Below are 23,641 nucleotides of genomic sequence, written 5' to 3'. Positions count from 1 at the left end.
AATGGCAAGCATAAAGGAAAATGAAGACTACTCCTCAGACAAGTGCAAGCATCAAGTCCAGGAGCAGCTGAGAGTTTTACATCTAAAATCCTTCTACTGACGGGGGGGGGGGGGGGGGGCAATTAAAAAAAACAAAAACACATCCACCAAATGTATTTTTCATTCAAATCTCACAGCTGTGTGAGGTCCGGGTGGCGTAGCGGTCTGTTCCGTCGCCTACCAACATGGGGCATCGCCGGTTCGAATCCCCGTGTTGCCTCCGGCTTGGTCGGGCGTCCCTACAGACACAATTGGACCGTGTCTGTGGGTATGTGTCCTGGTCGCTGCACTAGCGCCTCCTCTGGTCGGTCGGGGCGCCTGTCCGGGGGGGAAGGGGGTACTGGGAGGAACAGCGTGATCCTACGTCCCCCTGGTGAAACTCCTCACTGTCAGGTGAGAAGAAGCGGCTGGCGACTCCACATGTATAGGAGGAGGCATGTGGTAGTCTGCAGCCCTCCCCGGATCGGCAGAGGTGGGGTGGAGCAGCGACCGGGACGACTCGGAAGAGTGGGGTAATTGGCCGGATGCAATTAGGGAGGAAAAGGGGGGGGGGCGCGCTAAGTAAATAAGTAAATAAATAAATCTCACAGCTGTGCCTGGACACTGAGACTGTTTTTTCCAACTCGTGTTTGATGTCCCGACTAGATCTGCTCAGTATGTGGACATCCATCCCTCCATTATCTTAACCGCTTATCCTGCGCTCAGGGTGGCGGGGGATGCTGGAGCCGTCGCTGGGCGGCAGGCGGGGAGACACCCTGGACAGGCCGCCAGGCCATCACGGATATATGGTGATGTGAGACTAGACGCGTTGTGGGGCTGTGGTTGTGGTAATATGGTGACTTATAACTGGAATGTTGTCATTTCCTGGTCTTAAAGGCTGCGTTACAGTAAAGTGAGACGGTTTTCTGAACTTGTCCCACTGTTTCAGTGACATGAACAGTGAATGCCTCTACCCGCTTGGTCATCATATCCACATTACTGATGATCCTTTATCAACATTTCCTGATGTGTAGATATCTCATGAAAGCACCAACAGTCATCCACTAAATATCATCATGTCATCCATATGGAGGTATCCAGTCAGAAATATGTTGATATTTGATTTTGTCAGTGTCATCCGGCCATAATGCCGACATGTGCCGTTACTTTCATGTCATGTCATGTCATGTCATTTTGAGCATAATGGTGAAGTCTGCTGGTATTACTGTCTCAGTTCATTGACCTTGAATGGTTTTATTCTTTATTGTGGCGAAGGAAGACAAGGCGACAAACTACATGTTGGAATATGCCTTTATATCTGAGTGATACTGATAAAATCAAACATCAGCATATTTCTGACTGCATAGCTCCATATGGATGACATGATGGCATTTAGCGGATGACTATTGGTGCTTTCATAAGATATCTACACATCAGCAAATGTTGATAAAGGATCAACAGTAATGTGGATATGATGACCAAGCAGGTAGAGACATTCACTGCTCATTTCACTAAATTACTGCGACGCAGCCTTTAAGAATGACAACATTTAAATCATATCACTAGATTACCACAACCACAACCCCACAACACACCGAGTCTCACATCACCATGTAGCCACGTTATAGCCACATACTGAGCAGCTCTACCTGCACTGATTTTTGTACAGGAAGTATGGGGATTGTGGGGTCAATACCAATACAATATGAACCTGACTATAGTCGCACCTTCATGGAGCGGTATGAGAGAGTCCAAAGTCCCGAAGATCTGCCCAAGTTCACTCTCCGTCATGATATCCAGCTTCAGCATGGGCTCATAATACACCTGCCAATACAAACAGACCCACAGACAAAGACGAAGGAGGAGTGAGATGAGGAAGAGGTGCAGGTCTCCCTAAGACGTGAGGAGAAAACATTGACAAAACACACTGACTTCACCCCAGATAAGACAAACTATATATATATATATATATATATATATAGTTATATATAGTTATATATAGTTATAGTTATATATATAGTTATATATATATACATAACTATATATAACTATATAACTATACATATATATATTTATATATATATATATAGTTATATATATATACCTATATATATATAACTATATATATATAACTATATATATAGTTATATATATATAACTATATATATAACTATATATATATATAACTATATATATATAACTATATATATATAACTATATATATATAACTATATATATACACTACCGTTCAAAAGTTTGGGATCACCCAAACAATTTCGTGTTTTCCATGAAAAGTCACACTTATTCACCACCATATGTTGTGAAATGAATAGAAAATAGAGTCAAGACATTGACAAGGTTAGAAATAATGATTTGTATTTGAAATAAGATTTTTTTTACATCAAACTTTGCTTTCGTCAAAGAATCCTCCATTTGCAGCAATTACAGCATTGCAGACCTTTGGCATTCTAGCTGTTAATTTGTTGAGGTAATCTGGAGAAATTGCACCCCACGCTTCCAGAAGCAGCTCCCACAAGTTGGATTGGTTGGATGGGCACTTCTTTGAGCAGATTGAGTTTCTGGAGCATCACATTTGTGGGGTCAATTAAACGCTCAAAATGGCCAGAAAAAGAGAACTTTCATCTGAAACTCGACAGTCTATTCTTGTTCTTAGAAATGAAGGCTATTCCATGCGAGAAATTGCTAAGAAATTGAAGATTTCCTACACCGGTGTGTACTACTCCCTTCAGAGGACAGCACAAACAGGCTCTAACAGGTACTATTTAATGAAGATGCCAGTTGGGGACCTGTGAGGCGTCTGTTTCTCAAACTAGAGACTCTAATGTACTTATCTTCTTGCTCAGTTGTGCAACGCGGCCTCCCACTTCTTTTTCTACTCTGGTTAGAGCCTGTTTGTGCTGTCCTCTGAAGGGAGTAGTACACACCGGTGTAGGAAATCTTCAATTTCTTAGCAATTTCTCGCATGGAATAGCCTTCATTTCTAAGAACAAGAATAGACTGTCGAGTTTCAGATGAAAGTTCTCTTTTTCTGGCCATTTTGAGCGTTTAATTGACCCCACAAATGTGATGCTCCAGAAACTCAATCTGCTCAAAGAAGTGCCCATCCAACCAATCCAACTTGTGGGAGCTGCTTCTGGAAGCGTGGGGTGCAATTTCTCCAGATTACCTCAACAAATTAACAGCTAGAATGCCAAAGGTCTGCAATGCTGTAATTGCTGCAAATGGAGGATTCTTTAACGAAAGCAAAGTTTGATGTAAAAAAAATCTTATTTCAAATACAAATCATTATTTCTAACCTTGTCAATGTCTTGACTCTATTTTCTATTCATTTCACAACATATGGTGGTGAATAAGTGTGACTTTTCATGGAAAACACGAAATTGTTTGGGTGATCCCAAACTTTTGAACGGTAGTGTATATATATATATATATAACTATATATAACTATATATATATTCAAACCACTTATCCTGCTCTCAGGGTCGCGGGGATGTTGGAGCCTATCCTAGCAGTCATGTGGTGACAGGCGGGGAGACACCCTGGACAGGCCGCTAGACCATCACAGGATCAACACACACACACACATTCATATCTAGGGACAATTTAGTACGGCCGATTCACCTGACCTACATGTTTTTGGACTGTGGGAGGAAACCGGAGCCCCCGGAGGAAACCCACACACACACGGCGAGAACATGCAAACTCCACACAGAGGACGCCCCGGGACGACCCCCAAGGTTGGACTACCCCGAGGCTCGAACCCAGGACCTTCTTGCTGTGAGGCGACCGCGCCAACCACTCAGGTTGGGTAAATCGGAGCTCTGAAACGACGCCTGACTTTCCCACCTGTAATTCAGAGTTTCTGATGAAGGTTCAGTTCATTTTTTTTGGACAATCGGATATCTTTTTTTACTTTCTCACCAGTTTGAGTTGTCTTGAACGCAGCATTGAGTGTAATGATCTTACCTTCTTAACCAGACTGAGGTCGTCAATCAGTTGTCTCTCTCCCTGAGTCAGCTCATAGATCACCTGCAGAGAAGAACAGAATAAATCCAGTTCAGCATGGTGGTCAAGTTCACGTCACTTCCCCCGCCCCATGTGTGACCTCAGCCCTGCAAAACCTCTGCTAGTCTCAGATATAGTTGCATAAACCTCCCATGGGCAGTTATTAGGAATAAATAAATAAATAAAATATAGTCCGCGTGACGGTCACTCGCTTATGTGCAGATTTGGCTAAACAAATCTTAAATTACAGGAGAGAAGTGAAGCCCAGGTCAAGCGAACCAAACACCAGAAGTGGGAAACGAAGTTGTCATTAAGCTGCAGTCTCACAATCCAAACAGAAATCTATATTCGTATGCATCTGGAAAGATAAATATCCCATAAATTTCCTACGTTGAATACTCAGGGTTCTAGATTATTATCAACAATAATTTTGAAATTGATTGTTATTCATTACAGTAATTGGCAACAGTCTGGCCGCCCATATGAAACATTGTAACGGGCCGTTTTCGGTCCACGGGCCACCTGTTGAATAGGCCTGGGCTAGGTACAGCATGGTGGAAGGTATGCTCATGATGCCCAAGGTCTCTGTAATCCTGTCGGCGGGGGTAAAATGTTTAGCCAGGCTAAAAAAAAAAAAGTTTAAATACAATATTTCCACCACCGGTTTTGCTGATTTTGAGTTCCAAGATGGCGTCTTCTTCACACAGGAAGCCATCTGCCCAATCGTTCGATTGGGGTTGAAAAAGTTGAAAAATTTGATTTTTTTCCCCTCATAGTTGCCAACAGTAATCTGAAGCGACCGACTCACAGAGTAACGGGGGGGGGGGGGGGGCACGCCGGGCTGATGTGAGGTTTATTCGCATGCCCGATGCTCGCTCGCACTCAGAACAAACACACGGAGATGCATGCATGTGTGTGTGCTGCCGCGTAACATACGTGCACAGACACACTGATGCGGCGTGACATTTCACAGCTGAGTGTTTAAGGAAGGAAGTCAGGCCTTGCGTGCCAGCTCACATCCTCTTTCATAAGCGCCATCAAACAAATGAACAAATTCGCGAGGCGGGCACCCCACCCACACAGTAATGACACTACACCATCAGAGCTGACCCATAAAACCAGGCTGGGACGACAAAAACAAAAACAAAAAACAAATGTGGTCTGAGGCCAGATCCCATCACAGGATTTACCCTCATTTACCCAACACAAAACATTCAGTGTACACCCAAAGACCAGCGATAACTCCTGTACCCTGCCTCCATCCAAACCCCTGTCCAAACACCGTCACACAAAACCCATGCCGACTTGAAAGTTTGACCTCTGAACCCGGAAATATTGATCAATAAAACTGTATTCACACAACACATTCTGCACATTACAATACAATGCACTCATTAGTTGTTCCTCCATCTTTTTATTCTTCAGTTTCTTGTTAAAATTAGTTTTTATCCTGTTGTTTTTTTCAAATTTAATCTTTGTATGCCTCATGCAAAGCACTCTGAGTTGGGTTTGAGTATAAAATGTGCTTCACAGATAATAAATAAACTTGCCTTTGCTTTGGTTAAAGACAGTGCACTGATAAAAGTAGGCGATGATAAGGAAGGGAACAAACAAAAATATAGCCGCAAGTGGCGGGGCCAAACCGCTTAGTCCAATGCACTTTAATACCTGAGGTTAGCGAAACTCCTGAACACGTGTTTCCAATTTCAGGTTGATTCCTCAACGCCTTCATGAGTTATTGCAAATTTTGGAAATTAGCTATTTTGATCAAAACTGACTGTCTAAGAAGCCCATTGTTAGCTGACTACAGGGGCTTGTTGCCTTAACATCAGTTGTAATGGAAGGTTTTGAGAGTATTGTATGTAAACATCTGTCCAGTGCTATGCTAGGTCCCAATCAGTTTGCGTACAGGGCCAATAGGTCAGTGGATGATGCTGTATCTCTCCGCCTCCACTCCATCTTTCAACATCGAGAGGCGCCTGCCACCTATGCTCGGGTACTTTTCATTGACTGTAGCTCAGCTTTTCATACAATAATACCCACAAGGCTATTTAATAACCTTTTGAAGCTTGGTTTCCATCAGTCTCTATGTCTCTGGGTCTTGGACTTCTTACTGGGCAGAACACAGGTTGTCAAATTCAACAACAGATTTTACAACTCATTAACCATTAGCACAGGTGCCCCTCAGGGGTGTGTTCTCGCACCTTTGCTCTACTCATTATACACCAATCACTGTATTTCCCACTCCAGCCCTGTAAAAACGACTAAGTTTGCTGATGATACAACACTGGTGGGACTGATTTCCTGTAATGATGAGGCAGCTTATAGAAAGGAGGTCTCCTGTCTTGGTGACTGGTGTAGCAATAACAATCTGGAACTGAACATCAACAAAACTGAAAAACTTGTGGTTGGCTGACGTCCGTAAAAATCGGGGAGCACTACAACCGCTGGCCATTAACAACCAGGTGGTAGAGAAAGTGGATCAATTCCAATTCCTTGGGACACCAATCTTCTCCTCCATGAAATGAGAAGACAACTTCACCACCATCCAGAAGAAAGCTCACCAAACACTATTCCTTCTAAGGCAGCTTAGGGAAATTTGGAGTGTCAAGGGTTACAATGTCACAGGTCTATTGAGCTGTAATAGAAAGTGTGCTCACTTTCTCAGTAACTGTGGTATGTATGGCAATTCTACAGCCCACAAAAAAAAAAAACTCACTCCATTCTGCTGGTTTTGGGTGTATTGTCAAATACTTTGGTGAAGTTTGAGCAAGCATTTGGCGAAATAAAAATGTGCGTACAGTACTAGTTACAGTAAGACACTGACTGTCACCGCAGACTCGTTGTTTGCTATACCTGGACGCCATTTGAAACGTGATGTTTAGCATCTGCACAATCTCTGTGTCAATGTTGGAAGCGTTTGAATGAAGACTTGTGGAGATACAGATGTTAATTTTGGAAAATATTTTGGAAAATATAGAGGGACAGACTTGTGACTTGTCAGGTTGCAGTGAGGCAAACTTTTGTCACACACTGTTGGATGTGCTGAAACATTTCCGCCCTGTAGGACGGACAGGGGAATTTTTTTCATTTTTTGAGGTGTGGAATTTGAAAGGTCTAGACATTTCAATTTGTTATAATAAGCCACACCCACTTTGATCAACCGTTAGAAAATTTAAGCATCGACTGAGTCATGACCCAAGATCCTGCAAACCGAACTTCGTACGAATCCGTGCAGCTGATTACGAGATATAAACTTTTCGCATTTGTGGCGCCCCCTAGAGGTTAAACGCGATGCACTTAAACGCCTGAACATTTGTCTCAAATTCCAGGTTGATGTGTCAAAGCATTCGCGAGTTATCTCAATTTTTTTTTAAAATTAGCTATTTTGATAAAATGTGAATGGCTTGTATAATGGAGCCGTATGGAATACCAAAAATCCAAAAAATTAACTTTTTCCAGCTGGTGACGGCTGCTTAAAAGTTGCAGGACTCGCGAAAAACAACAGATCTGGATAAAATTCAGAAAGGTGGAAAATATTTCTCAGCTCAAATGGACATAACTTCTATCTTTACGTAGAGTTGTCCGGACCCACAGAATCCAGGAAAAAAAAATTTGTTTCTGAGACTTACAATTCAAAAGTTATAGGCCAAAACGTAAAGTTTGTTATTGCGCTACCATCTGGCCGATTGGTATAATTTATTTATTTATTTATTTTTGTCTGAGTAGTGGGTGAAATTTCCAACCTATCTGCCACGTTTGGGAACTCTAGCTGTTACGGTTTCTGAGACCCAGATACTTTTAGGGCAGAATAATAAAATAACAATAATAATAACAGATACAATATGCTCCTAATACTACGACACAGACAGTGGGTTGAAGAGAAAATGATCATGACCCCCTGAGCCCCGTACCTCTTGACGTCTGATCTCCTTCGCAGTGAGGTCGTGGCTCTCCACGGTGTCGCTCCAGCATTGGCTGTTGCGTCTCCGTGGAAACGACGAGGCCTTCTGACGAGAGCGGAGAGGGGCCGGGGGCAAAGGTCGCGCCTCGGTACGAAAACTGATGGAGCGCTGTGATGCGCGCACACACACACACACACATGCACATACACACACACACACATTAGATTAGATTAAATTAAATTAGATTAGATTGTTTTATTAGCCCCATGACCATGGCCGGTGGAATTTGTTTTTTGGTACACAAACTCTGCAGCACAATACATACATGGACAACAACAGACACACCACATGCTATCACGAACAATACAGTTACACAATAACAGAAATAAACATATCACGCATAACAATCAGGTGAAGGGTGGTGTTTATGCCAGTGGTGTGTGAGGAGGGGACTATAGGGAGGAATTCAGAGTCCTGATGGCTAGGGGGGGAAAAACTGTTTGTGAAGCGTTTAGTCTTAGTGGACAGTGACCTGTGGCGCCTCCCTGAGGGAAGGAGCCGGAGGAGGGGATGAGCAGGATGTGAGGGGTCGGAGGTGATCTTCTTTGCTCGCTTTACAGTCCGGTGAGTATGTAGAGGTTCAACTGAGGGGAGTGGGTTGCCTATGATTTTGGATGCCTTGTTGACAATCCGCTGCAGTGTTTTCCGTGTTTGACCGTCTGTGCCGCCGTACCATACTGTAATACTGTAATACTGTAACACTGTAATACTTTAATAGAAGATGTTATGATGGACTCGATAATGGCTGAGTAAAACAGAACAGCTTTTGCAGTGACGTGTTCAGTGTTAATTCTCTACTTCAGGTACTGCTGACGTATGTTCCAAGGAATTTAAGAGTCGGTGATGGGGGTCTCCGCTCATTTGTATGGGTGTTTTGGGATTCGGCATGCATCGGAAGTCAGGAATGAGTTCTTGGGTTTCGGCTGTATTAAGCAGAAGGTTGTTGTTTGCGCACCAAGTGACAGCTTGGTCTCCTGCAGTGCGGTACTGGGTTTCATCGGTGTTGGAGATGAGGCCTACAATGGCTGTGTTGTCTGCTATTTTCACAGTACTGTCTGTGGATGTCAAGTGGGTGGTGTAGAGTGAGAAGAGCCAGGGGGAGAGAACACAGCCCTGAGGAACACCTGTACTGAGGGTAAGAGGGTGCGAGGTTAGGTTATTAACCTTCACCCTCTGTGGCCTGTTCCACAGGAAGCTCCGAATCCAGCGGCATGTGGCTGGGTCAGTGTTCATATCCAAGGGTATGGTAAAGCGTTTGAGTGGGTTGATGGAGTTGAAGGTGGAATTAAAGTCTAAGAACAGGATGTGTGCGTAGGTGTTTGATGATTCCAGGTGGTGCAGAGCACGGCGGAGGGCTTTGCTAACTGCATCTTCAACAGACCGGCTGGCTTGTTAGGCAAATTGATATGGGTCCATCACCGGGGAGGTGCAGGACTTCAAGTGTGACAAAATGATACGCTCAAATGCTTTCATGGCCACAGATGTCAGGGCAACTGGTCTGAAGTCATTGAGGCAGGTGATCTTTGAGGACTTTGGCACAGGAATGATGGCTCTGGTCATCTCCCGGCTGGACTATGGCAACTCCTTCCTTGCTGGCTTGTTCAGAAAGCTGCAGCTCGTCTGGTGTTCAACCGCCCTAAGTTCTCCCACACAACTCCCCTTCTCATGTCCCTACACTGGCTCCCAGTAGCTGCTCGCATCCAGTTTAAGACTCTGGTGCTAGCCTACAGGGCAGTGAAAGGAACAGCGCCTTCCTATCTCCAGGCCATGGTCAAGCCCTACACCCCCGCCCGACCACTTCGCTCTGCTGCCTCGGGACGCCTGGTTGCCCCGTCTCTCAGAGGCCCCTGCTGCTGATCGACCCCGTCACGGCTCTGTTCTGTCCTGGCCCCCCAGTGGTGGAATGAACTCCCCACTGATGTCAGGACAGCGGAGTCGCCGCCCATCTTTCAGCACAGGTTGAAAACTCACCTCTTTAAGAACCACTACCCTGTTATTTGCTCTTAGCACTTATTGTATTCACTCATTTAACGAAAAAAAAATCTCTTTCTCGCGCTTTTACTTTAGACTGGATTTGCTCTTAGATGCTTGTTTAGAGAGAAGATGCACTTACGACCTCTGGTGACTAGTAGTTCTCCTGATTTCCGACGTTAAATGCACTTATTGTAAGTCGCTTTGGATAAAAGCGTCGGCTAAATGACTGTAATGTAATGGTAGAGAGTTTGAAGCACTGTGGGACTGTACATTGGCTTAGAGAGGTGTTAAATATGGTGGAAAATATTGGGGCCAACTGTGCTGCACAGTGGCTCAACAAAGCAGGACTGATGCCATCTGGCCCTGCTGCTTTCTTCATGTTCAGCTTCTTGAACGTAGCTCTCATCTCACCCTCCTGGATGCAGAAGGGTGGCATTGGAGTGGGAGTGGGGGGGGTGGCTGGTGGAATAGGTTTTTCAAACCTTGCATAAAACTTATTTATCTGGGAGGTTATAGTCATTATCTGGAGGGGGACAGGGGCGTTTTTTGTAATCTGTCATTTCCTTAAGATTTTTCCATATTGATCTGGAGTTACTGGAAGAGAATTGTTTTTGACAGCTGATGATTGCTTATGGCAAGAAACAGGCTTGTACTGTCTCAAAGAATTTACTTGACTCACTGGATTATATATATATATATATATATATATATATATATATATATATATATATATATATATATACATACATACATATACACAAACACACACACATACACATATATAGGTGAGAAGATGTAAACTGTGTATAACAATACAGGATTCATGCATTTATTGTATGTGTGCGTTACCGAAATAGACTGTCCAAAGCGTTTCAGGGCCGGGGTCTTCACCGGGGTTATGATGCCTGTCAGGCTGTTGGACTTCACCACAGGTTTAACCCTTTTATTGCTGGGCTCCTAAAGCGAAATAACACAATAAACAGCAACAGTAAACCACCACAGCCCTCCTCTACACTCTGGATATCTGTGTGGCGGCAGTTGGACCAAGTCATTGGTTTACAAGTAACAAGTCTGTCTCAAGTCACCCAAGTCCAAGTCGGAAGAAAAGTACGTTAATGCTCGAGTCAAGTTTGATCAGGCTCGAGTCAAGTCAACAGGGTTTTCATGCGTTTTTAAATCGATTCCACTTCCCTAAACAAAAAGAAGTGTGTTTTGCCTCGTGAGCGTGAAAACATTCAACAGCTAATCAAGAAGTATTTTGTGTTTTCATTTCAAATTAACACGGACATCCACTGAAAATATGAGATGATTTTTTTGTTTTTTGGGCTGCATGTCTACAACTCCCCAAGCACATTCTCTGTTCTGAAATCAGATAGGAAATAGAAAAAAATAATCTCTACTACTATTTTCTTTTTACATTTTTTTTACTTTTTATTACTTTTTCAGATTACTTTTATTACTTACTTTTACTTTACTGTTACTTTAATTTTGTCGTTTGGCACCTTTTCACTTTATTTCTGTTGTGCGAAAGTGGGATGAGGACGAGTCGTTCAAGTCATTTAGCGACAAGTCTCAAGTAGGTCAGCAGTCACAGCTGTTCTAGTCCAAGTCCCGTCTCCTTCATTCTTCTTGCAAGTCGAGTCTGACGTGATCAGATTTACACATCACAAAGTCCCCACGTCTGCCGTGCAGAATAAGACGGCCGGTCCGCCAGCGTGGCCGGCGCAGGTGGTTAGCATCCAACTAAAGTTCATCACAACTCAAAAGACTCTTCAAGACTGGCGACCGAGCACACCGAACATGTAGGAGAGATGAATACGTCACCTCCGAGTCCTTCATCTGCTCCGAGTTCATCTCATCTTCGTCGTCCTCTTCATCCTGAATAAACCACAACTGATCATTAAACTGGACTGGCCACAGGTCAACGTACGGGCCGCTTTAGGCAAACGTTCTCCAACACACGTCTGAGCTTGTGCGTTTGTAGACATCAGGCCTGGAGACATGATAAGGAAGCAAACGACAAGTGGCGAAGTGAAGTCGCGGTGCGATTGTGAGTTTACACGGGGATGAAGCCGCCAAGTGGAACGGAAAGCTCGTCCGCTGTTTAATGTCCTGAATGCTGAAACGAGCCATGTAAAAGTTGCGACATGTGAAGGGGTGGGGGTGGGGGGGGAGGCGTAATTCTTCACAACAGGGAGGGCCTTTAAAAAAAAAAAAAAAAGGTCTGCAGAAACAAGCAGGCTTTGAATGTTATGAAGTCGGTCTGGTGAGCCACGCTACGAGGTGCGAGTTTCATTTGGGCTGTAACACAGCGAGTCTTGAAAAAGTGAGAAATGAAGAGAGAGAGAAGAGTACGTGGGAGAAGAGGCGAGGGGACGGGAGGGTGCGGGGTGCAGAGAGGTGCTGCAGGGTGCAGCACGCTCGTTTCCTGTATGAACCTTCAGAAGAGGAAGAAACACAAAACTCTGCCCGTGTAGTAAAAGTTGCAAGACGTCTGCAGGGCCGACCAGAGCGCGGTCGTTTGTTCCGTGTTCTCGTGCACACACTGGGTCTTGTAATAGATATGTGGCGCATCCTCGAACGACCTATCTGTGTTCTGCTCGACTGCACGGTTGGGGTCGTCATCGCAAATGAAGGAGACTGTGTTGTGCACGGTGTGCTGCGTGTTAAGAGAGCTCACACAGCGGTCGACTGTTAACTGGCGTTTACCAGCTTGCCGTTCTGAAACGAGAGCAGAAAGCCGCCATAAGCACGCACGCTTGCACATAACATTGCCACAGACATTTCGCAGCTCTGCGGTCACAAAAGGTAAAGGCTGACAAACTTCCGGTACATACCGAGAGAGAGAGAGAGAGAGAGAGAGAGAGAGATGGTGATGGAGATGGAGAGGTGTTGAGAGAGACGAGAGACAAAAGAGAGAGGGATGGATGCGTGTCGGAGATCTCTCACCTCCGTGATTCGGATTACGGAGTTGAATCCTGGCTCCTGCTTTCTCTTCTTCTGTAGAGAAAACAGTTTCAGACGTCAGTTTTCCTGCAGTTATTTTTGCTGAAAAGGGGCACAGAGTCTGCGTCGGTTTAACCAAGAGAGAACATGGATGGGAGAAGACCTACCGCGCCATGGTCCCACGGGCTGGGATGGACGTCTATTGGCGCCGCAGACCTAATAAATAAATAAATGAATGAACGAATGAAAGGGTTAAACATCTTAAATCACTACATCTCATGCACATCTCTTCCATGACATCCCACCACTGACCTACATAACAGGATATGGCTATGTTGCATACGCTTGTTAAACCGCCCGATGGTTGGATATTAAAGCTATTTAGTAGTTGGCAGGTTTATGACAGAAACCTACTTGGAGACTACAGACTACATGCGAGTCTCAAAACCAGACAAGACCGTGTACGCCCGTGCCTTGAGTATTATCCCATCAATTCCTTTGTTGAACGTTAACAAACCCAATGTGATTGACATCCTCCAACCAACAAAAAGGTCATTTGATCAAGGATGGATGACGACAGGTCAACTTGCCAAGGAACGGACAAGACAGCTCTTACCAGGAAGTCAGTATGTCAGCAGTCTCCTCTCTCTCCATCTTCCGCTTTCTTGGTCATCAGCACATCATTTCAAGAAAGAAGTTTTTATTCCCCCCAAAAAATGAGAAGGATTCAAAAATCACCCACAAAAAAAACAAAAAGAAGAAAATCCAATATGCTCTTCTCCTCTTCTTTTAAGTCTACGAAGCGGAGAGCTCAGCAACACTCCTTCCTCTCCTCTCTTCCTCTTGTGCTCTCTCTCTCTCTCTCTCTCTCTCACACGACCACATCCTCTCAGATTGCACATCTTCACCCATCAGCCACTTCATCTGGTAGGACGGCAGAAAAACCGGTCCGTCACTCCAACCGCCCTTCAAAGTGACAGATGAGATTGTAACTCGCGAGCCGAAGGCGACATGCCGGGCACGCCGTATACGTGACAAAACGGGAAGCGGAAGACAAAAACTTTTGCCCACGATTGTGAACTGCAGCCAATCACCAGGAGTGAAGGGGATCGGATTGTTAATTGTAAAGCGCAAGTTTGAGCGCCTACTCAGAGGGCTGCGCTTAGCAGATATGCTTCATTCTGAAACTTCTGATGAAAGCTGCAGGTCAGGCTTGGAAATAACCACCACTACCCATCAGATTCTTACGCGGTTCGGTGTGGGAGGTTTGCTACATTGTATTGTGGACAGGATATAAATTAACCATTTTTCCCCCACAGTTGTATCCAGCCAATTACCCCCCCCCCTCTTCCGAGCCGTCCCGTTCGCTACTCCGCCCATCCCGGGAGGGCTGCAGACTACCACACGCCTCCTCCAATACACGTAGAGTCACCAGCCGCTTCTTTTCACCTGACAGTGAGGAGTTTCACCAGGGGGACGTAGCACGGGGGAAGACCACGCTACCCCCCCCCTGTTCTCCCTCCCCCTGAATAGGCCCCCCAACCGACCAGAGGAGGCGCTAGTGCAGCGACCCGGACACACACCCACATTCGGGTTCCCACCCGCAGACACGGCCAATTCTGTCTGCAGGGACGCCCGACCAAGCCGGAGGTTAACACGGGGATTCGATCCTGCGATCGCCGTGTTGGTAGGCCACGGAATAGACCGCCCAGTACCCGGACGCCCCCTACATTACCCACTTTAATTAAGCTTGTTCAAAGACAAACCAAAGAAAATTGAAAATAAATAAAATAAAAAAGGACAGACTCAGGCACATCTTTTACACATTTATTCACTATCACACTAAGTGCTCCCATTTCAGGATACAACTCGTTGCCTTGCTCTTACACTGTAATGTCATTTGGAGTTAACAAAGTAGAAAGACGGTTTTATGATCTACAAGGTGTTGTGTGCACCACAATTCTGCCCCCTCAAATAAAATAGAAAATAAACAAAAAAAAAAACAAAACAAAAAAACACATGAAAAATAAAAAGGAGTATAAGTGAAAACTCAAGTCATGTGCAAGTGCGTGTCCAAAGCCAGTGTGGACACACGTTTTGGCGCCGCCGCAGACCAGAACACGTCCGGGTCTGCCAGCATCCATTTACAGTCCGGGGAGGGCAGCGGATTCAGCTTTAAAATTTGTCTGCCTTTCTTTACAGCGCTCAAAATTGGGTGTCTCGGGTTGACCCAAAGACAGCCATTTGGGCTTGGACACTGGGTTAGAGAATTGGGATTCTGATTGTTTTTAAATGGCTGAATTCTTCACTTTCATGACTTGTGTCTGCAAAAGAAAACACAATGTTGGGGTGAGGTGTAGAAGACGGGATCTCGAGGAGGGAAGAGAGCAGGTTGAGGAGAGGTCGACAGGCGCTAGGATTAATTAAAAACACCCCCGTCTATCTAGAGAGCCGAGGGGGAAGGAGGCGACTGAGAAGAGGGCAAGAAGGTCGGAGAGAGACGGTGGCTGGGCAATGAGGCACCGGGAGAAGGCAGACACTAAGGCTTCGAATTAAACAGTTTTTAGGTAGAGAGGGAAGAAAATCAAAAAGTCAAGAGGTCCAGTATATTTGCTCCCTTCCTCTTTACAACACCCGTCCCCACGGCCCAGCACCAACTGCCCCCTAATATACACAAAGGTGCCCTATGTCAGCTTTGTGGGGCTATTTACAATCAGGCACAGGGCTAAAAGAACCACAGGCCTCAGAAAAAACTGATTGATCCCAAAATAGCTGACCGCCATGTCACACCTCCTCAACCTCACTCTCTCTCACTCCCCCCCCTCTCCCCAGGTGGGTGAATTCAGTGTGAGGCTCAGCGGATGGTGTATCGGACGTAGGGCACTTCCACATCTTCGTCTGACAGGTCATTGCAGCACAGCTCGAACACCAGGGCTTTCACGTGCTTCCCCAGCTTCTTTTTGGAGACCTTGGTCACAATCTCAGTCATCCTACACCACAGACAAGAGGAGAAACGCATGCTCATTATGGACAACCAAAGCAGAATTATCAATAAATAATAAAACTCAGTAAATCTGAAAACTGGAGGTACTCACGGCAGCTCCAGTCTCTCTTTCAGTTTGGCAGCAGGCATGAAGAAGGAGTAGAGCATAGACACTCCCTGAGAAAGCATTGTGATCTCCAACTTGTGTTCATTCTGAACATAGGAAGGAAAGAAGAACGGGGTTAAAATCTTTGTGGGCTAATCGCCTCCTGCTGAGAACAGGAAGTAGGCTGGAGGGGACGTACCTTGAAGTAGTCCAGGAACTGTCGGAGCGTCATCTCCTCCCCATTGGGCTGCATGCCCTTGACCTCAAAGCGATCCCACAATGTCCAGTCAATGTCATAATACTGCAGGAAAAAAAAAAAAGAAAAGAAAAAAAGATGAAGCACGTAGTTACATGTTGGTGATCAAAAGATGCGAGTCCAAACAGCACAATGTACATTTTCTTTAACAGTACTCAAATCGACTTGAGGTCAGACTGAGCCACAGTTAGAAAAGTTTAAAGTTCAGAGACGGTCAGTTCTCCTCAGCACACACTGATCCCATCAGTGTGAGAAGTGAAGTTGAACTCACTTACACCCTGGTGTATCGGTATTAGCATGGCTGGGTCATCATCGGAGAGCCAAATATCTACGAAGGACAACTAGCCACTAGGGTTGGGTATCAAGAAGAAGGTTCTGACATGGCTGTAATTTTCCAAGAACTGGGCGCGCTCATTAAGAAACAGGAATTTCGAAGCCACTATGAAGTCCAGAAAGAGCAGCTTCATTCGTGGTCACAAAACAAGAAAAATGGATTGAGCGTTACAAAGTCTTAAGATTCAGTGAACTGACCGGCGGTCATTTTTATGACAGGACTGACTGGAGCAAACGCTCCACAGAGTTGCAGCAAACTGCAAAAATTGCATTAAGAGAATTTAACGCAAGGGAGGAAAACTCCAAATGGCAAAGAATTTACTCCAACGTGATTGAAATCTGAAAGAATGCAACATTTTCAGTGTCTCTCCCGACTGTCATTACACCCTAAATTAAGCTACAGCTGGATTGTAAGCCCCACACTAAGGTGCTGGATTCAAAAAGAAAATCAAAATCAATTAAAATCCAAATAGTACCCAACCTATTTGCTACCTATAACAGAATACTTAATCTCAGTTTTAGTTGGTTATTTTTCTTAACCAGACAATTCACACATTTGGAAAAAAGGTGTTTTTTGAACTGTCCGATGAAGAAAAATGAACCGAATGTCTCCAGCGTGCATTCACAACCCTCCAGGCTGTGGCCTACCTTATGGCTGGGAGCAGCGATGGGCTCAGAGAAGGCAAAGAAAGGTAGGGCCAAGTTCATGAAACCATTCTTGTACGATTCCAGTTTCTTGTGTCCCTGGACGATCTTGATGAGCTCCAGACACACAAGGCCCACCACCGAGGCTGTGGTGGTGGCGATGGCAGGGATGATCTTGCCGGCGATTAGCTTGCTCTAGAAGGAAAACGGACAAAAAATGCATATACTAATTAAGCTGAACTTGACTGACCCTAGGGGAAATACATTTGAGTCAATGGGGCAACAAACAGGATGCAGAGATTAAAAAAAGAGAGAATGCTAGAGACTGAGGAAATTGTATTAGACATGCTAGAACACAGCTCCTCTTCGCTTAGAAGAATTCATCACATGATCAGACAGCAATAGCGTACAACTGGAGCATTTTGAGATTAGAATACAACAAGAAAACATCTTGTTTTGATCAACACAACAAATACATAGGTTGAGCGGCTGGTGCTCTGGTGCAGTCAGCACAACTTTGAACTGAACACACTAAGGACTGTGGAGATGACAGTGGACTTCAGGAGACAACCCTCAGCACTGCTCCCCCTCATAGTATCCAACAGCCCTGTGTCAACCATGGAGACCTTCCAAAGTTTCTTGGAACTACCATTTCCAACATCAACTCCATCCTCAAAAACGCCCAGCAGAAGATGTTCTTTCTGCAGCAAGTGAAGAAGTTTAGTCTGCCGCAGGAGCTATTCAGCTAATTCTACACTGCAGTCATCGAATCTGTCCTGTGCACATCCATCACGGTCTGGTTCGGAGGCCCCACAAAACGGGCTAGGAAAAGACTGCAGTGAACAGTAAGGTCAGCAGAAAAAAAAATCATTGGTGTTCCCCTGATGGACTTGTACACCTATACAATGCCTGCAAACAGGCGGGTAGATTAAGCACAGCCCCTCACACTAAGGACATAGACTTTTTGAACTCCTACCTTCTGGCAAGCGCTACAGAGCAATGTGCCCCAAAACCACCAGGCACAGGAACTATTTTTTTCCCCTCACAGGCCATCTATCTACAGCATGGTGTAACAATGGACCCTTAAGTAAACATGACACTTTGTAAATAGCCCCCTCTCGTCAAGATGTCTCACATATCTCTGATGTGCACTACAAACGTACAGTTGTAAATACATATACAACTGCTGTATACTGGTTGTAATGATATAATAATATAGTATATATCCATCCATTATACAAACCGCTTATCCTGCTCTCAGGGTCATTGGGATGCTATATAAAATAGTACATAATTATATAATACCCCGGGGTTGTGCAACCTTGGCAGTCGTCCTGTGTGGAGTTCGCATCTTCTCCCCGTGTCTGCGTGGGTTTCCTGTGGGTGCTTCGGTTTCCTCCCACAGTCCAAAGACATGTAGGTCAGGTGAATCGGCCGCTACTAAATTGTCCCAAATGTATATACCCTGTAATGGACTGGCCGCCTGTCCAGGGTGTCTCCCCACCTGCTGCCCAATGACTGCTGGGACAGGCTCCAGCATCCCACAACCCCAACTGGTATAAGCAGCTTGGATAATGGATAGATAGATAGTATATAATATGCAACTATAATAAGTTATACTTATTCAGCCACAATACTCTACAGTTACATACCTTGCGCATACATACTTACCTCCAGTATTCTATTTATTATTCCTATTTATTTCTTGTTTTTCTTTTGTGTTGTTTTAGAGTACTAGAAGCTACTGTAAACCAGATTTAGAGTCCTTGTATGCATAAGCACACTTGGCTAATAAAGTTGATTCCCAATCTGCTAAGTTTTATCGATTTTCGATTATTTTAACCACAATGTATAAGGGTGAGATAGGGGAAGACGAGGGAGAACATAGTGCTTCTCTTGCTTTTTATTTTTCCCACAGCGTACACGCATCTATGCGTGGCAAATTGTGGTCACTCACTTGTGGCCGACCTGAGAGGGATGTCTGCTGTTGCCCTCTCTCATTGAACGCCGCCTTGCTGCAGCAACACATGCAGGACAGGTGCACCACGGGTCTGGACGATTTTATGCTTGTTTCAGACTCTTCGCCTGCACGAGTGTTTCTGCTGCTTTATGACATGCCTTCTTGCCAGCTTTTTCTGCTCAGCCATGCCTCATCTTGCTTCAGCAGCACGTGTGCATGGCTGGCCTGTTGTCCACAAGTCAAATTTCACCCGTTTTCAAATGTTTTATCAGAAATATGGGTTTCTTTCATCTAGTTACCATAAAAATAACATGGATGGTTCCATTTTTGCTCAGCCTGCAGGTAATCAAACTTCGACTCACGGCAAACTCTCTCATGCCATGGACGATCATTCTCACATAATTCACTTTAGCCTGAGCAAGTAAAGTGCCGCACTTTGTTCTCCAAACATGTTAAGTCCAAACATGACAAGAGTAACAATGCACGTTAATGTTCACTACAAAACTAAAAGCTTACCTCAAGTTTTGGTAAAAACATTCGCCAAGGTATCTTCAAGCGAATGTCACGTAGCAGACAAAATCGAAGTTCCGACTGGCCCACAGAAATTACTAAAACTACACTATTGATTGGACAGTCCAATAAGGTTGACGCTAGCCTGGATAACCGGGAAGGAAAATCCCATAGCAATTTTTAGTGCCTGGATGGCACTAAAAATGGCGATTGTTGCTGAAAGGCGATAAGTTTGCAGTTATGTACTCTAGGTGCAATAAAAGTTGCGCACCACCCCCAAAGTAAATTCTCCGGCATAACAATGCATTTACTCGGCAGGAATAACACACAATATAGAAAACATGACACTTCATAACATGTTGTATTCATAACACGAGATATGGGCTGGGTCCGCATTGACTTGCCATTTGGTCCAGACTTTGAGAAGCACTGCATATATATTTAAACAGAAATGCCTGAGAGTGCCAATGTGTTAATAAAATATCTAAAACATCAGATTAACAAGGGAAAGAGAGCATAATATGTTATGAAATGTGCTCTTATGTATGTATGTATGTATGCATTTATGTATGCACAGAAAGTCACATAGGCACAGCTTAAATTACATAAAGTCAGGAAGATCCAAATGGTCAAGTGAAGTGCAATGCAACTCGTCACAATGAACTTCAAGTCAAACACTCCTGATGGATACATTGAAATTTAGGCTATCTATGTAAGTAAGGTATTGTAGTAGTAGCAAGAAGGAGCAAGATGGAATACATATGCGTAAATGAGAGGGAGGACAGTGGAATGGTGAGGATGCAAGGAGTAGAGGTGCAAAGGCGTATAAGTTTAAATACTTGGGTCAACTGTCCAAAGTAACGGGGAGTGCGGAAGAGAAGTGAAGAAGAGTGTGCAAGCAGGGTGGAGAAGAGTGTCAGGAGTGATTTGTGACAGAAGGGTATCAGCAAGAGTTAAAGTGAAGGTTTACAAGATGGTTGTGAGACCAGCTACGCTATATGGCTTGGAGACAGTGGCACTGATGAAAAGACAGGAGGCGGCGCTGGAGGTGGCAGAGTTGAAGATGCTAAGATTTTCATTGGGAGTGACAAAGAAGGACAGGATTAGGAACGAGTATATTAGTGGGACAGCTCAGGTTGGACAGTTTGGAGACAAAGCAAGAGAAGCAAGATTGAGATGGCTTGGACATGTGTAGAGGAGAGATGTTGGGTATATTGGGAGAAGGATGCTTAATATGGAGCTGCCAGGGAAGAGGAAAAGAGGAAGACCAAAGAGGAGGTTTATGGATGTGGTGAGGGAGGACATGCAGGCGGCTGGTGTGACAGAGGAAGATACAGAGGACAGAAAGTGATGGAAACGGATGATCCGCTGCGGCGACCCTTAATGAGAGCAGCCAAAAGTAATAGTAGTAGTAGTAGATTTAAGTAAGGTATTGTATGCGATTATGTAGTGCACAGTATGTATTGTGTGTGTGTGTCGGCCCTGTGATGGCCTGGCGCCCTGTCCAGGGTGTCTCCCTGCCTGCCGCCCAATGACTGCTGGGATAGACTAAAGCATCCCCGTGACCCTGAGCAGGATAAGTGGTTTGGATAATGGATGGATAGTATGTATTGTATAGTAAGCATGTTTGCCCACCTTGTGTCTGTCTGCAGGGGGAATGTCATAGTTCTCTGCTCTCAGGTTGGATGCTGCCACGATAAAGTCCATGTGGAAGTTGGTATCATCATCCTGAAACACACAGAGCAGACACCTCAATACATCTACAGAGTCAATACATCTAAAGCAGGCTGGAGTGTTTCTTTCATTCCCAAAACTTCCCGAGGCATTACAATAACAGACATAGAAGGAGAGGTGGTGCACCTTCTCAAAGTCCACAGGGTTAAGTTTTGACAGGGATGCAGACGTCTCTGGGACGGGCAGCAAGGACTTCAGCTCCTCTAGTCTGGAGTCATCTACAAACAGAATCCAATGGTCACTATCAGAGAAAAGAGCTGAGAGTCATTTTTTGGGAGTCATGTCTCCCAAAAAATGACTTTGTTCCTAATCCTCCTATATTCATATTCGCTGATCTAGGGCCTGGACAAATTAATCATTTTGTGTGCATCTTACCAACTGAGGCATTGGCGCTCTGCAGCTCCTGATCGGAGACGTGGATTTTAACCCCGGAGCGGGGAGTGAAGGCTGGTACATTGACTTCCTGCAGGATCTTGGCCAAAGCTGCACGGTCGGTGCTGCCAGGCAGTCCATATGTCTGAGCAAATAGGTTGGCTGCTGCCAATATATAGTCCATGTGCAGCTCCTACAGGGGAAGGCAGTGGAATTACTTCCAAAGGTCATGAACTTTGAGTGGGGTGACTGGATGAGAGACGCACAGTCTAGAGATGTCAGATGAGTTGCAAAATAGAAAGAAATTAGCAAAGACTCACATTGCTAGTGTTGAACTCTAATGGATGAGGACACCTCTTTGGGCCGGACCAGAAGGGGGCGCCAGAGCTTGTGAGCTGAAAGTGAAAGTATATTATTTCAACTGGAACCATGATTAAGTGACTTGGGGTAAATTGGCAAGACAGGGCATGAAACTCAAAGCTTGGGTTTGTACCTGATCTGGGGGGAAGTTGTGCAGGAGCTGGCGAATGTTGTTGCTATACTGGCACTGCCAGTGGTTGCGAGCCCAGGTTACACAGTCGGCCCAGCTGTGAGGGCAGTCTGTGACCAGCGTCTTGTAGACGGCCTCCAGCACCTCCAGGGGCTGAGCTCCAGGCAGTTTCAGAGTACGCTCCATAAATTTGGGATCTCTGTAAAACAAATAAATAAATGAACAAATAAATAAATATATATATATATAAAAAACACATACACATACATATATAAAATCAAATGACAATAACTGACTACCTTAAGGCATGTGTACAAGACTTTTGCTTTTTGTGGGCCTGTTCAACATTTGTGGGCAACAGAGGTTTGATGCTGGAGATAGATTTGACTACCAGATTTCCTATGTCATCTGAATGTATCGCAGCTCTGTGGGCCAACACCAGATTGTATTGCTAGCCTTTTGTTGAAGCCCAAAGTTGCAACCTGATTACAACTTCAGAGTGACCATATCATCAGCCAATCAAATTTTGATGTGTAGTGACACAACGCCCCAGGGCCCTGCAGTGTGTCAGTGCTAGGCCCGGTATTATAATCAACTTTGTGCTTGATTCTTTGGTGGGCTGTGAGCCGCATTCACAGCTACCGATGATCTTGTTGCCGATCTACTTCGTATTTTTAGACTGTTTTCTTATTGAAGGCGGTGCAATAATAATTTTGTGGCTATATTTTATTGAATTTGTGAAGTTGCGTGAGTGAAAGGTGAACACGATATCAACTGTGGAAACTTCTTCATCTCTGCCAGGCGGTATCCTGGAGGGGATTATGCTTTTGGTCACATTATTTCTATCCGCAGCTTATCTCGCAAACTACTGGACCTATCAGCCTAAATTGTTTTTGTGCACAGTTATGACTACGTTCCAAGAACCTCCCATGGTTGCGGTGATTGAAAACCCTTGGAAAACGTTTATTCTCGCTATCACCACTCCCTCTCTTCATTCACTCTAGCTCACTCGACCAACACTGCTCTCTTGTTGCTGCACGCATGCACAGTTGACTTAGCTCGGGCAGCGACAGTGCCGATTGTGCGTTCGGGTATGTGTGTTGAAAGTAAATGAGACATCAATCGTAATTTGCAAATCAGCAAATAATTCACTACTGATCTCAGTACAGGAGAGCTGGAGGAACACCAGATGAACCAAAAATAACTCACTTTATTCACCTTGCTGCCATGTTTGTTTAATTGACACTATGAGGGGGATGGGACGCTGAAATGCCATAGACTCCAATGTTAAAACCCCACTATAAAAATACAATTTCAAGAGTA

At 44.7% G+C, this 23,641-nt stretch overlaps 2 protein-coding genes and 1 non-coding gene across 4 annotated transcripts in view; all 3 read right to left on the bottom strand.

Moving 5' to 3' along the window:
- The window catches only part of arhgef3l (Rho guanine nucleotide exchange factor (GEF) 3, like), a 21,908-nt gene extending 8,244 nt beyond the window's left edge, over positions 1–13,664 (bottom strand). Inside the window, exons 1-8 of the mRNA XM_056301728.1 lie at positions 13,546–13,664; positions 13,097–13,145; positions 12,933–12,983; positions 11,808–11,861; positions 10,833–10,940; positions 7,959–8,117; positions 4,006–4,068; positions 1,735–1,842 (exon numbers count right to left, since the gene is read on the bottom strand). Of these exons, the coding sequence (XP_056157703.1) occupies positions 1,735–1,842; positions 4,006–4,068; positions 7,959–8,117; positions 10,833–10,940; positions 11,808–11,861; positions 12,933–12,983; positions 13,097–13,145; positions 13,546–13,583 (630 nt within the window). The 5' untranslated portion in view covers positions 13,584–13,664. The remainder of the gene's footprint in view (positions 1–1,734; positions 1,843–4,005; positions 4,069–7,958; positions 8,118–10,832; positions 10,941–11,807; positions 11,862–12,932; positions 12,984–13,096; positions 13,146–13,545) is intronic.
- Positions 13,665–14,742: 1,078 nt separating this feature from the next.
- Positions 14,743–23,641, bottom strand: part of uba1 (ubiquitin-like modifier activating enzyme 1) — a 28,978-nt gene continuing 20,079 nt past the window's right edge. For both annotated transcript variants that reach the window (XM_056301718.1, XM_056301716.1), the window contains exons 18-26: positions 22,322–22,517; positions 22,149–22,223; positions 21,832–22,021; positions 21,583–21,674; positions 21,358–21,450; positions 17,256–17,447; positions 16,218–16,319; positions 16,025–16,125; positions 14,743–15,919 (exon numbers count right to left, since the gene is read on the bottom strand). In XM_056301718.1, coding sequence (XP_056157693.1) covers positions 15,784–15,919; positions 16,025–16,125; positions 16,218–16,319; positions 17,256–17,447; positions 21,358–21,450; positions 21,583–21,674; positions 21,832–22,021; positions 22,149–22,223; positions 22,322–22,517 — 1,177 coding nt within the window. In that variant the 3' untranslated portion in view covers positions 14,743–15,783. The remainder of the gene's footprint in view (positions 15,920–16,024; positions 16,126–16,217; positions 16,320–17,255; positions 17,448–21,357; positions 21,451–21,582; positions 21,675–21,831; positions 22,022–22,148; positions 22,224–22,321; positions 22,518–23,641) is intronic.
- On the bottom strand, positions 16,513–16,592 carry LOC130132007 (small nucleolar RNA U6-53/MBII-28). The gene has a single exon (XR_008812429.1). It is a non-coding gene; the product is annotated as a small nucleolar RNA U6-53/MBII-28 (small nucleolar RNA).

The sequence above is a fragment of the Lampris incognitus genome, unplaced genomic scaffold (genome assembly GCF_029633865.1).
Source record: "Lampris incognitus isolate fLamInc1 unplaced genomic scaffold, fLamInc1.hap2 H_5, whole genome shotgun sequence".
NCBI lineage: Eukaryota > Metazoa > Chordata > Actinopteri > Lampriformes > Lampridae > Lampris > Lampris incognitus.
This window is presented reverse-complemented; position numbering and strand designations above follow the sequence as displayed.